Here is a 15,000-nt window from a genome sequence, read left to right as displayed (position 1 = left end):
TCTGAAGGAAATCCAAATGAATCGGACATTACTGACAACGAAAAAACTTTCGATAGTATTTTACGCAAAATTATTTAATCATTTTCTCTGTCATTTAAAAAACAACTAGTTCCTTTTCTTCTATTCAATAATTTTGCAATACCATTTTAAGCATGAGTTACTACATTTCTTTTTACCGTTTTACTACTAAATTTGAGTATAATAAAATAGACTGTCCTCTTATTACAAACCATTATTTTTATCGACTAACATCGATTAAATTAAACTAAAGTAAAATATAATAATTATCTAAAGATAATGAATAAAAAACTGTTTTCCTGGTTTTTTTCTATAGCACACAGTTTACATCTAAAAGCAGAAAATTGAAAACTATTGGTGTTATAGGATAAACTAGTTTGCTTAGTTATGTGATCATCTGATGATTCTATAAGCCTTGTGAAATAGTTGTGGAGTTATTGTTTGCCTAATATATTGATTCCTCCAATTGCTGTTGTTGCTGTTGCTCTTCAAAATTAACTATCTTATTACTTTTAGATAAAAACCAACCAAGATATTTTGAAAACTATTGCTTACAACAAAGTCCCCTCTTAGGAAGAATTTACATTTAACGATGAACGGACCGGTCGAGAAACATGTTTTGATGCCTTTATACCAAAGTTGCCCATTTCTCATTGTGGAGATCTCTGAAGTATTCGAAACAGGTGTTTTCAATAACCTTTTGGCACACGTCGGAAGACCTCATATTTTTTTAATTTGTGCGCATTATATTCTGGATTATCTTGACGAACTCTTGTGTTTTGTTGGTCTTTAGTGCCCAGTATCTCAAACATTCTGTTGCACTTTTTTTCTCTAATTTTCAATAATTTTCTCGCTTGGAATACTTCATCGACCGGTTGGAATACTTCATCGATCACTTCTTCTTCCTCGCTGGATGAGTCTCAACTGTACTCATCCCAGGGGCACTCCTCTATAGCTTCCTTTTGAACTGTAACCGCGATTGCTCTGACTACCCTGCTCGAAGAAAATGCTAAAGCGAGAGCTCCGTCATCAGCACATGTAAGGGCAAGTCCCACCCACAGAAAGTATGCGGATTGATAAGCTGATTTTAATTTAATAACTGCCTTAAAAACATACTCACTTTTTCAGCTAAGATTTATAAAAATTCAATATGTAATTATACAATTCCAACTTGGCAACCAACCGAATCCGTTCAGATGTAGATTTGTTTTTTATCTATTTAAAAAAAAACATTTATAGTTCCGTAATCTTACGGACATTTTCAAGGAACCGAAAGTACGCCTCATACGGGGTGTACTTAATTTAAGAGTTTTTTTTCTATAGTCAGCTTTGAACGCGTTTTGCAGAGCTATAGAGAAGCGCGATGAAATCCGGTCGGTGCAGTGCTGGTGACGCCAGCTTAAAACGAATACCCCAGGCCATTTGCCTGTACCGTGACGATTATGTCACTAACCCTTTTTTGAGGGGAACCATCCTCTTTGTTGTCGCTGGCTTTTTTTAATACTACAAATAATAACTCCCTTGAAGATGTCGGGAAATACGATTGAAAAAAGGCTAATTTCATAATGCCGCATCATCCATCACAAGCGAAATATGATGCGGTAGGTTGGCCACATTAAGTAAAAAAAAACCCGGAATGAGCAACACAAACCCACAATAAAAAAAACCATCCACACTAAAGAACTAAATTAAAATCTGTCAAAGCTAGGCGCGGCATTCGCTAGGCAACCTCCCAAATGGCACCGTTTCCGGTTCGGCCCATACTGCTCCGGCTACATTGCATAATTGAAAGTAAATACAACACGCACTTCCCGTGGGAATAAGGAAGAAAGCGGTGCGAACGCGACAACACACTTTGCTTCGTATATCTCGCAATTAACCAAACTCGCTCGATTCCAGCAGCCCTTTATCCACCATCAGGCACCTTACGACCGTGTTCCTGTACCACCACACTACTCCTTGCTCCCTATAAATCTATTTACATTTAATTCCTAATGACAGCGAGCGTCGCTATCGGCGAAAACTATCGCCATGCCCCTTGCACATTGAGTGGTACAAATTTGCTAATGACTTGTCATTAAAATAAACATTACCATTTCCTACCGCCTCCGCCTTATCCCACCCCCCCGGGGAAGACCCAGTGTCGGCTATCGTGGTGTCGATAGTACTGATGCCATCCATGCCATCGTCTTGGATTCCGCCCGAAGGACAAGCGCGCAAAACTTACGCGAGATAATCCGATGCCGCCCCGGGACATGTGAGCGACCGGAAGTGGACCATTTTCTGGCCACGATAAACAACTGGTCCTTCGAAAATGGCCAACTTTTGAGACGATGCTGTAACCACTGTGATCGATCGTAAGCCTCGTTTCGGGTGTGAGGTGAGAGTATGTGCGATGATTAGCATTTAAATTAGTGTTTTCGGTTAGTTTGCCAATCTTGCCGGAGTAGTTTAAGATCTGTTATCCGTTTTCTTGAAATTAAAGCAAAACATCAAAGCGCTCAAAAGGAAGGAGCCGCCCGAATGCCCGTACACTTGAAAGGCCCTAGATTGAGCGGTAATGGCAGACAGCTTAGAAGGCACAGGCCCATAGCCATAGGTTTATGTATGTCGATTGATTCGCGAGAGTAAACATCGCATGGCGTACGCTCCAGGCACGCCGGAGTTTCTGTGAAATATTACTCCGAAGATAATCATCCATCCAACCGAAGGTGGAACCATTAGAATCCGTCAAGCGAAAGGCAAAGGCTGCGCCTTCGGCATTCGGCAATGCACGCGCGATAAGTCCTTTGCTCTCGGGAAGATGGAAATTGCTGGATTGACAAAGGAAGGAAGGAATGGATAAGTACATAGCATCAACCGGCACTGCGGAAGGGGCTCTGCCATTCATTGTTAACGATGGTACGGTAATTGTGCCTTTCCACAGGTCGGTGAATAGAAAATATTCTAGAACCCCGTTGTTGGTGTGTACGGTGCGCCGAAGGGTAGCGGCTGTATTGGGACACGGTGAAACCATTCCGGCCACTCCACCGGTTGCGCCGCTGGAAAGGATGTGCATTATTATCGTAAAATTTAATAGATTTGTCCCGCGCAATCCGTAATTGAATCCCGGCCCCACTGTTTTCTTTTGCTTTGGCATATTTTTTGTTTATTCTCTTTTCTTCCTCCTGCCGGTTTCCGCTGTGAAGCTAGTCTTTGCCCTGGCCTTTCTTATCCGCCCTCGATGAAACGCAAGCGTTGGCCCACCGGAAACGATTATTATTTATTCATTTCTTTAGCTTATCGGAAGGATTCTTTTTTTCGGGTGAATACCCGTTGCGTCTTACGGGAACTTTATCTGTTCCGAATTGCCCTAATGTCTAATGGCTCTGCAGTATTATGGGCAGTTGCGGCTGAATTAAGATGTTTGACTCCAACAAGCCTATAAGGCTATAAGGTTTGAGGACCTCCGGCGAACATTTGAGTAAACATAATACAGCTTTGAGGAGTCGCTTCTTTGTTGGAAAACAATTGCCCCCCGGGTTTTTGGTATGGAATGTCCAGTGATTTGAATATTTCATTTTGCCATTTAAAAATGTAATTGAAAATGATGGGACTAGACGTTACCACCAACACGATAAGTTGGTTTGTCTCCTTTACAAAGGATCTTTTGTATTGAGTCTCTCTTGAGCTCAAATACTGAAGCAGCTATTAAACAAAAGCACCTAGTAGTGCGACACCGAACTTGAAAGAATTCGACTCCCATTTAGACTCATCAATCTTCCTCCAGAACGGAAGTCAGCTTACGACACTGAGACAGACCGATGGATGGAGGGAGAGTGACTCCCAGGAGAAGAAATCGAGGAAAAACTTACTCCCGATACGTTATCAATGGGCGCAACCTCATTTTCCAGCTATTCGTCCGTCCTGCTACACACGTGGTGTATTAATCAAATGAGTTAAATGCGGCGCCAGGCGGGTAAGCGAGAATGGTCTCGCCTGTCGCTCGTGTTTGCCAACTCATTCATTAACGATGCCACCGTATCTTTGGCAGACAAAATCTAGTCAAGGCAAGACGCTCCCATATGTGGTACTAAGGATCATCTCCTTTCCTCCATCCCGTCGCTTTCTCACCATGCGCCTTTCAATTTAAAGCCCATAAATAAATAGGAAAACGAGTTCTCGAGCCCTACGCCATCGTCTCGCAACCGCGGTTCTGTGCCACTTGCACGGGAGAAAGAATATTAGAAAAGTTTGCCTGACACCCCATTAGACACCTTACGTGCTCATCGTCTTTTGTGCGTTACGTTTCTAAGTGGGTAAACCAACCACTACCACCCTATGGGACTACTTTGGATGGACTATGGATGCGATGGTGACCGTACAATGGTCACAATTACACAAATACTTGAAAGAATGAAAATTATGTTCAATAAAAACAATCAAAACAAGAGTAAAATCTATGCGCAGTAATGATAAACACTGTATTGGTTTTTTTAGATGACGGAGCAGCATAAACAGTTTCTGTTCTACAACATTAAGATTCATTTTATCCAATTAATAAGCTACTTTTCCCATTTTTATAAAAAAATAGTTTCCTTGCTTCATTGTTTTGTCCATTTGCGGCGTTCAATAGACATTCGTTCGAGCTCGTCTTCGTTCTCGGGTTCTCGCCCCACCCCCCGCGCAATTACGGATTGATTCCCTCGGGGCGAACGGGATAGCGTCACGCCAGCCGCACACACCCGCACAACCCGTCATGACTCATGATTATTTATTCATATGTGAAATTCTTTCGCTACCTTCTTCCCCGGACACTCGTGGCCAACCCGTCTGCCTGTGTGCCCGTCCGCGCGTCCGTCCGTCCGCCCATTCCGTTCCGCGCTAGGGCGTCACGTGTCTAACCCTTTTTTCCCGTGGGCACGGTTGAGCGGTTGAGGGATGCTGCATCTCGATAACACGATTGTTAATTACGACCGTACGCATCATGCGCACGAAACGGAGGGAGTGTAGTGGAGAGGAAAAGTTGGGCTCATCCTGGAACTGCCAACCAGCCAGCCATCCCGCGGAACACAATGGGATAAGGATGTTGGCTTGGGTTTTTTATTTTTTTTATTATTCTCGTGTCCAGGATGGCGTGATGCGTGGAACGAGGGGGGCCCGGCGGAAGGATACGGTTCGTAGCATATCTAATGTTTCGGCTCAATAGTACTCGTGGGATGATGCCACGCCAATTGTGGACGCAAAGGCGTCTACTCAAGGCAGCACAAGCCAAGCCAAGCCAAGTCAGTACAAGTGGCTCGACCGCGAACAGTGTGGATGATTTATTTGTTCCGTCTAGGGTGGGTGTGGTTGCACCTTTGGCACAGTGATTTATTTCATCTATTCCGGAACACTAGAACCAGTGAAACTGATTAGATTCTTTTTCTATTTTCTTGTTAAGAAAAAAGTAAGCGCACGGTATGCAGTACAGCTTCTCGGCGAATTGGGTTCGCAAAAGTTTCTCTGGTAATTCGGTTAATTTTGGTTTACTAGGCGTGAACCTCAATTATATTGAGCGAGTAGTGGTAGTTGAATGAGTGTAAATATCGAAGGAAGTAAAATCCTTTTGAATATTCGTAAACACTTAAATTTTATTTCCACATATCTAAGAACGGACGAGCCGTGTGTTTAAACTTATAACATATAATACTTATTTTTATAACAAACAAAATGATACAAAATAATAAACAACTAAAAATCTTCTTTATAAGAAGGTTTATGTACTTCTCTCAAAGGAGATGGTCCCTTCAACAGCCGACAGCAGTATTTTCCAATATTAAGCCAATTGAACTTTGTTAGTTCAAAACGTGGTCTCGATGAGTTCTTTTTCTTGTGCAATCGGTTTGTTTAAATTTCCCTGACGACCTGAGGATTTTATTTGAGTTTAAACGACTCATTCTAGGTTTGATGCGTCGTTAGGAATTGTATAATCATGTACCTCGCACTTCAATTGAATAGCTTTCGCTAAATAGATTTCTTTAGTGTGTCTTTGAAGACACGCTTGAATGTCTTTAGTGGGTCCTCCTATTGGCTTGCTAGAATTTCCCGAACATGCTTCACGCACTGAAATCAGGAAAACGGATCGATAATTGCAATCATGGTGATCAATTATTGCTGCTGTGCAGCTCTTATGGTGTTACTCATGATTCAATCGGATCTAATACATTGGAAAACCGGATGATGCAGTTCCCACCGCCTTTGGCCTCGAGAGATGGACTATAAAACGATGCCAATGCTGTCCGTTCCTCAGTCAAACGATTCACGATGGCTACCGCGAATAGTGAAAAGAAGTTAGAACGACTCCTGACCAGGATGGCGACGCACATGTGTGTGCTAGGAGTGCACGTGTTTGATCCTGATAGGAAGCCATCGCCCCATCTCATTTACTGTCTTACGGTCATTTTGATGCAGCCTTATCTCAGCTATAACGCCATCTTCATCCATAAGAACTCTCCGGACGCACTAACCGAGAGTCTCTCGATTTCGGCCACCTCGACTCAGGTGTTTGCTCGCGCTTACTTTTACATCTTTCAGCGTGCCTTGTGCCGCTCGTTGGTGGACAACATTCGGCAGCAGCGAGTCCTGTTCGGGGCAGATGAGGACCCGGAGGTAGAGGAAGTGTTTGCCCGTAATGCCGACCGAATGTGGATGTTCTATCATCTGCTCCACGGGTCTTATCTGTCGGCCTTGAGCTTCGTCGTGATGGCGGCTGTCATGCCGGACCCAAAGAAGTTCGGTTTACCGTTGGCTTTCCATTTCCCGTTCTTGCCGTTAGACAATCCGGTCTGGTGGTACTTTACCTACTTCCACCACGCGGCCATGATCTTCGTTGCGGTTCATCTGCTGCTCATCATCGATGGTACTATGATGATTTCGATGATAAGCGTTTCGGCGAGGATTCAGGCGTTGAAGGTGTTGCTCCGTCGGTTGGATGAGAAAATCCAGTCCGTACCGTGGTATAAGACGCACGCCCTGGAGTCGGAGCTGAATCGTATTATCGAGCTGCACGAATCGATTAAAGAATTCGCTCGCCAGATAAATCGCTCCTTTACCATACATTTCTTCGCTATCTTCGCCACGATTTGCCTCGTTATCTGTATGTGTTTGAACGTAATTGCCATCTCGCCGAAGAGCTCCGTCTATCCGTTTCTGGGCGCCTCCACTAGCCAGCTGTTTGTGATGTGCTTCTTTGGTAACATTTTGGTGATCGAGAATGATAGCCTCTCGACCGACATTTATAGTGTGCAGTGGTATCGTATGACCGTTTCGCAGCAGAAGAAAATCATGTTTATGATCGCCAACGCGCAGCCGGATATTAAAGTAGGCACGGTTTTTATGCTGGCTAACATGACTACCTTCGTTACGGTATGCTGTCTAGTGGGAGGGAAAGCCATGATTCATCCTATGAGCAGCAATCTTGTTTTTCTCATTTTTCTGTAGGTCGTACGCGCTGCTTATTCCTATTTCACTATTTTACAGTGAAGGATGGACCACAGGAATTTAGACAAGTAACTTTCACCAGCGCACTGGCATCGGTTATTTTGAAACTATTTGTAGATGTCTTCATAACAAAATATTGATCACCTATCTTCACAAATACACATTTATTGAGCATTATTCATTAAAATTAATTTGAATATCAATTAATTAGTATTAAAATCCGAAAACATTAAACTCATAGCTAAATAAATTCTTATTTGATGCATTATTTGTACAAAGTGGCAACCTATAATTCATACTATCATTATAGTCTTCGTTGTTAATTTTGACAAGGTTGAAAAGTGGCATATTTCGTTCTTGTATGTTTTGAGTTCATTAACTGAAATGTTAGATAAATTCGAGACGAGATAAATACAAGAAAATAAAAAAGTCACGCCAAAATTTAAAAAAAAATATAAATCTCTTCATCTTGCATTTTAAAAAAAGTTTTTTTAATATCTAAGTTTTAACAACTTAGAAAACAACAAATAGAGCACAGTTACTCCCGAAGACTCACACTATTGGTTTATTATGCTCCTCAACCATTTATTGTTGTTTCTGGAGCCATTTTTGAACAAACAAAGAGTTAAATAACATACATTGATTTTCTTATACAACGCAGGGCAAAGATTTCAGATCGGATTTCGCGAATTCATATTGAAATCAAATACTAGGACATCAACTTCTAGTTTATAATCTATGCTTATAGTAACTTTAGAAAGTGTATCAACATATAAAAATAAAACACAAAGAAGAAAAAATGAAATTACTTTACGTGCTTATTGCATTATTGTAGTAAGGGGTAAAATGTAAAAAGCATTGTAAAATGATTGTATTCAAAGTGAACCACTGCTATAGTTTTCCACCGATTTACACAAAGAACCTACAGGATACCAAACATTGTATCTCAATTATCATCGAAATGGAGGTGTTGTTCGTAATTATGGAGCACAGTAAATCTGCGTACCAGAATACGCGCTGCAGCCATATGCTTGCGTTCTCATCGAATCAATCCTCAGAGCTAGCGCATGTACCTATCACGAGCTTGGAACACATTTAACAATTGATGATTGCTCAGTCACAACATTAGCACATCAACGATGATTTCGATCGAAGAGCTCTGCATAAAAAATGGAACGGAACGGAAATAATCGAGTAGCCAGTACCAAGTACCAAGATGTTCGAAATTCCACAACACATTTCTGGTTGAATCGAGTTCATTTTTAGCCGAATGATACGATGTTGGCTTTTTCGTTTGCTGGACACTCTAGACGCTCTCCCGTATCCTATGATGACATCGAGGAGGCCAAGACTCAAGCCCTACCAGTGCGCCAAGGTGTCGGGTTTTGATGGCTTTGCTTTAATTAAAATTTGCTAAACAACTCCATTTCAACATCCGTTACTAGCACCTCCCTCAAACCCTCCTCCTGTCTCCCGGATGGTTGATACACTTGAGGGCAATTCATTGATTGGCATGTTCTCGGCACCGAGCCAAACGGAAAGCTAAACGGAGTGATATTTGTTTAATATTTGCCTAACCAATCTGACACGACACCCCTTGGACCAGAAATCAAGCCAAGAGAGACGCCAAGAAGAAAGCACAAACAGAGGCAGACTAGGGAGGGCACAAAAAAGGGTTAACAGGAAACGGATTCCTCTTCCCCCTTTCTTTTACTGTACTGTACTCGGGGATGATTTTTAAGGGTCCCGTTAAAACGGAAAAATCTGCACCACCCACTCCCGGTCCCCGGGCCCGATCGGCCCGAGTGAAAGTGCAAACAAAACCATAAACTGTGGAAATATGATGCCTTAACGCGACACGGCCGTGACAGCGTGATCCGGTGTATGTGTGTGTGTGTGTGCGCGCGTGTTAGTGGCAGATCGCGCGTCAAATCCAGTGACACAACCGCCCCACTACCAGCGCCTCTGCCACCATCAAATGATTGTTGTAGACCGGTCGTTACAAAACTGAGACGTTTCGCGTCCTGCAACGATAGCTCAACCCATCCCACCATCTTGCTTCCGCACGCCTTTTGATGTAATCTTCACCACAAACACCAAATGACGTGATAGTAGCCGTCACCGGAAAAGGGCCCAACCGCGCCCAATCTCGGTGCCGCTCGTCCCGGTTGGATTTTCCGCTCTTTGAGGGCGAAAGAGTTAAGAGTTGGTGTCATCGAGAGCACGGCGCATTGGATTACAACGGCGAATCACAGGGCAGAAGAGCGGTAGAGGGTGATGGCAGCTTCGTAAAGATAATGATAAAATTATGTTCATCTCAATCATCTGTGCAAATAAACCCTGGGGCTCGTTTTAATTAAGCGAGATTAAATTATCTTTTCTCTCCTCCCAGCCACCGTTAGCCGGTAGATTCCGGTTCGAGAGTCGTGACTTTACGCACTTTACCGCCGGGGCCATTCATCGCAGAGCAGAGCAGAGGGCGCAAAACGCAATCGTTGAAATGTTCCAAAAAAGGGGTCGAACGAGGCCAATATTTAAATAGGTTACGTCAAACAGGGATATGCTCCACGTGCATCGTCCTTCCAGTTTTGCCAGCGTTTGAACACAAGCAAAGAGCATTTAATCAGCAACAACATTCCAGCGACAACAGCAACCGAATGTTTCCAACGTAATTCCCATTCCTGACGCCTGACGATTGGATGGCTAACGCGCGTTAGGTCGTATGGAATTGAATCCTCGCTTTAGTACTGTCAATCGACCTCGTCCTGAGCTGCGTCCAATGAAACCATGAACGGCACCTCGCATTGTTTGATTCCTGTGCTCCCGGAGTTGGGCGGGAATGGTGGCCATAAATCTCGCGCCTTCAGCAAATGCCCCTCTCTACGGAAAGCGACCGGAAGATGACCCCACCGTGGCGCGGTGCGCGGAAATTAATTTGACTTTTCCAGTGACAGCGGGAAGCGGGAGCTGCTACCACTACAATAGCCTCTCATTGTTGTTCGTTCTGTCAGCCGATACTAACCGGTATTTGCTCTATTTCGATTATTTATTTGTTTGCTTCCGAAAGGAACCGAAAGATTCGCGACTCGCTACTCGAGTGGAGAATGGATCTACCAGCAGCCAACATGTCTGGGCATATGGTGGTTGGATCTACGGAGGAGGTTTTCCTTTACCTCCTGCGTACTCACACATGGGACGGAAGTACAAGTAAAATCGCAAGTGGTGCGCTCTGTTCCTCATTGATTTATTTTCTCCAGAAAGCTTTTCTCCGTTGACGCTCTCTGGCCGTGTGTGGGGAGGGTTGAGGTGAGGAGCCCGGAACCGGAAGCCGTGCCTGGTAGAAGTGGTGCTCTACGGTCGGGAGGAAATTGTTCGCAAAAGAAAGTAGTAGTGGTGAAGGAAGGGAGTGACAAAAATCCAATTTCGTTTCGAGTTGGCACTGCCGGCACTCGGCGAGTCATCCGTCAAACCCCGTGATCGGTTGCTTCGATCTTCGTGCGGAGCATGAAAGAACATTAGCGGAGAAGCAGTATGGCGCCAACTAAAGAGGCAACATGGAGGGATGAAAATAGAAAAAAAATTGATTTACAACTTCAGCTAAGGAAAGAAAGAAAAAAAAACCTAACAAAACAGTAAAAAAATGTATTAAATTAGCTCTCGTCTCGTTCCAAAAGCAAACGTTAGAGGGCGCGACGCTCCAATGGAACACGTTTCGGCGGCGACAAAAAGGGAACAAAACAAAACAACAATGAAAAAAAAAACGTGGAAAAATAAATGGTAAACTGATGCCACCGATCGGGCGTTTTCTGCACCAACTGTTGCCATTCAACCCTTTCGCGGGGTGGTGCACTCGTGACTCATGCCACACACACACACACACCGGGGAGGATGGTAGATGGCCAAATTAGCACAAGAATTAGTGCCGTTGGCGTACAAACACCACCAATAGCACGGCGGAACGGAAACCAAAGTTTGTGTTCGGCCCAAGAAACGCCCGGCGGATCAGATCAGAACAGCAGAACGGGTTGAAGAAAGCTGGTAAGCTGGTAGGCGGTGGACCTCAGCTCAGCCCCGGTCTCGGGAGACTAATTAACAGTTGATAGCACGTCGGCACATCGTCGGCGCTTCTGCAATCTGTCGGCCACCAAGCGAGCTCAGTTCGGGATTGTGTGTGTTTTTTTTTTGCTGTGTGGGTTCATCGTCTGCATTCTTTCCCGAAATTTTCCATTCCCTTGCACGGCCGTTGGACGCATAAATCATATCACTTTCACGGAGTCCGTACCGCGGTGTGTAACGGGGAGGTAAAGAGTGAAATTAAAATTAGGAGCCAGCAGCCAGCAGCCAACCAGCCAGAAGTGCCAACTCTTTCTCATTGGTGTTAGCCTTTTTGTGTGTGTTTTTTTTTGCTGGGTTTTTTTTCGATCGTCTTCTTCTTTTGGCTTGGCCTAACTCTTTCCCTTTTGTCCGCTAGTAGTGTCCTTGCTCGGTGTTGCACGGAGCGCCCATTATTTGCATATCATTTGCATAAGAAAGTTCGGATGGTTTATTGAATATTTGTTTCCGCTTAAGAAGCGCGCTAGTCGTTGGGGTCTTTTTTTGTTTCTTCTCCGCTGCTGCCTCTGTGTCTAGTTTGTTTCTTCTTGCGTGGTGCGTGGTCTGTTTATGCGCTGTGTGTTGAGGAAATTTGTTTTCCAATCGCGCACCCCGGTTGCTCCCAGCTGGTGATAGGATTGGCTGTATTTTAGGATTAAACGATTCCAGTGCAGTCGGGCGAGTGAGTAGGAATATTAAATAGCGAAACCGTAGCGGTGAGGGGGATTCCTAATGGGATGACAATGTAGCCTGAACGGTTGCAAAATTGTATAGATATAGGGCAATCCAAGCGAGCGTACTTGCAGCAATTGCTGGTAAATGAGGCATGTGTACTTCGAGCCATCTGATGCCTGGATAACAATCTACAAAAAATGTGTCAAATTTAAGTGGTAAATAGAAACGAACCCACAAAGATACGTATCGTACATGGCTCAGTACAACTAACAGGTAAATTTGTCAGAGCTTATTTGTTGTAGAGTTCCTTTTGATTGGTGCTGTAATTCCTTTGTTTAAATTTGGAAAACTGGTTTACATTTACAAGAAAACGCTGTTTAAGCTGTCATGTTTCTAATATCTGATACCATATGATGTTTTTTGTAAAAAAAACTCTGTTTACTGGTTGTGTGTAAGGATGCGATAGACTACAACTGGTTGTACTACAATTTTAGAACCCGGTTTTGAAGGCATCTATGTTCTGGTGTGCTCCATTTATTTAAAATTGATAACTTCACTATAGATCACCTTCTAATGTTTCACAAGGATCGTATTTACCAGTAAGCATTGGACCTAATTCTATTGCCAATAATTACCCAAAGCGTATGGCCTAGTTCAACGCATCGCTCAACTCTGGCACACTGTAACCCCATTCTCCTTGGAGCGTACGGACTTAATCCGCGTAACCTTTACCGCGACCATTATGGATGTACTTTCTAACGCTCTAAACCACCTAACAATGGCTTACCGATGGAAGGTATCGAATTTTATCACTCTCCTTTCGCCCCACCTCCCATTTAAACTTTCTGACTCGCCAACTGACAATCCCTAGTTCGGCGTCTGGCTGCGACTGATTTGCATTTTCGCAAGGAAAGCGCCACAGGAGGAGAAAGAGAAGAAATTAAAAATTCCTCCTACAAATCACACCAAATCTCTTTAGGCGGCCCCAAACTTTACGACTAACCCAACCCGAACTCACCATCGTAAACTACCTCCATCTCCTGCACCGTGCCGTGAAGATAAGATTATCCTCGCGGCGTTTCACGTTCGCTCGTTCGTGGAAGCGCATCTCTTCTTCTCTTTTTCCCTCCTTTCGATACCACGCTGATTAAGAGGATTTTTATTCGATCCCGAGTAGCCCAAAAACCCTTTACTCACCGAGGCTTAGACCATCTTCTTCCAAGGATACTTCCAAGATACGCGTCTTCATCATTGCGTCTCCCGTTTCACCACAAAAGCAGTGACAAGGATCCGTTTTCAAGGCATCAAGAATCTGGCCCCGATCGAGAAGTTCTGTAGGGGATGTACTAACTGCATTCTAGTCATCTGGTCGGCAGAAGTCACGGAGGTTGGTCGGTGAACGGTGAACGCTTTATCTACCGGAAAACTTGTGTTTCCCTTTTGCGACTGTCTTCAACTCCGGGGAGGGGAGGGCGAGGTGTTGTAAATATGCCCCCGAATAAGAGGCTCTCCTCCATCCACTAGGAAGGCAGATAGGATGCTGACTTTCGTCTTCCTTGCCCCTTGTGTGGCCACGAAAGTGCGCGATAAATCGGAATGTGCGTTAATTAACTTCTGACTGAGCCGAACAGCGATGCCGATTTCGCGGGAGCATACCGGGTAGGGGGTGCGTCCTTTTTGTGGAATCCTTTTAAAAATGTGTTAATTATTACGTCGCGGTGCACGTCGTTCGTTGCGAGCCCAAATCCAAACGATTCAGAGCAAATACCTCAAGACGCAAACCCAAGAAGCGAATACGTTCTTTCCGTAGCTGAAGCTGGGCCTCCCCTGAGGCAAGAATGGAATGGAATGTACGTTGGACCAGGGCACTGCCTAGAATCTGCCAAAGGCTGTTGTCGAAAAGGAATTCACTTTTCTCCTTCGGAATATGAATCCTATCTTTTGTGCCACCACCGGCGGATTGGGAGTTTGGGGAATTGAAAACAAATCCCACATATTATTTATTCGCCAAAAATGCTAAATATGAGCATTTATTTACTTCTCCCCTTCCCCTTCTCTTTTCCCCCTTTCTGCCTGTCTGGCAGGACCTTGCGCTGCACGCGAATGGGCAGCAACTCCTTCGATGCGCCGTCGGTAGGATGTGTGGATGAAAAATCTATAAGCATTCGATAAACATAATCTTTTGGCCATAAATCTTGCCGTCCCAAACGCAAACGGCACACGCCAAAAAGGATTCACTTACACAGGAATGCAACCGTGCTCGGTGTGACCGTGTGTGTGTGTCTGTGTACGGGACCGAGAAGTTTGAAAAATGTGTCCAGGATTAGGTGCAAAAATGGCACCGGCAACTACGTGACGCGTCCACGCAGGGAGTCTACCAGATGCCAAAAAAAAAAGAAAGGAGTGAAAGAGGCGAAAGGAGCGAAAGGAGAGAGAGATAGAAAGAAAGAGAGCAAAAGAACGAATTTCCACGGCTCGTTGGGTGCGCGTTTGAAAAGGAAAATGAAAAAACCAAAACAACAGATCGCCCGGGCTCGGAAATCCATTTTGAAAATGAAACCAGAACGCATCCGCATAATGTATTAATCAAACCTGCAGCGGCCACAACCACGCACACACACACACACACACACACACTCTTAGTGGCTCAATTTGTACGCAATTGAATTTCCGCTCCTCTTTCCATTCAGCTGCGATACTCAGGGTGCGGGATTTCGCGATGATGTTGGACGTTCCGCTGCACCATATGTGCTC

The 15,000-nt window shown here is 44.2% G+C and overlaps 2 protein-coding genes across 2 annotated transcripts in view; both read left to right on the top strand.

Annotated features, from left to right (window-relative positions):
- LOC125948523 (uncharacterized) overlaps positions 1–15,000 on the top strand; it is a 345,242-nt gene that overhangs the window by 147,028 nt on the left and 183,214 nt on the right. The window lies entirely within an intron of this gene.
- Positions 6,352–7,521, top strand: LOC125959214 (odorant receptor 4-like). The gene is made up of 2 exons (XM_049692026.1): positions 6,352–7,404; positions 7,480–7,521. Exons 1-2 carry the CDS (start codon positions 6,352–6,354, stop codon positions 7,519–7,521), a joined length of 1,095 nt encoding a protein of 364 aa, XP_049547983.1.

Source organism: Anopheles darlingi, chromosome 2 (assembly GCF_943734745.1).
Source record: "Anopheles darlingi chromosome 2, idAnoDarlMG_H_01, whole genome shotgun sequence".
NCBI classification, from domain to species: domain Eukaryota; kingdom Metazoa; phylum Arthropoda; class Insecta; order Diptera; family Culicidae; genus Anopheles; species Anopheles darlingi.
The sequence above is the reverse complement of the archived record's forward strand: the minus strand, read 5'-3'. Positions and strand labels throughout refer to the sequence as shown.

Excerpts from the sequence above, each read along its gene's own strand:
- LOC125959214 (XM_049692026.1), top strand. The coding sequence starts at position 6,352 with ATGGCGACGCACATGTGTGTGCTAGGAGTGCACGTGTTTGATCCTGAT. Across the intron at positions 7,405-7,479 it reads ACATGACTACCTTCGTTACG|GTCGTACGCGCTGCTTATTC; the intron begins GTATGCTGTCTA and ends ATTTTTCTGTAG.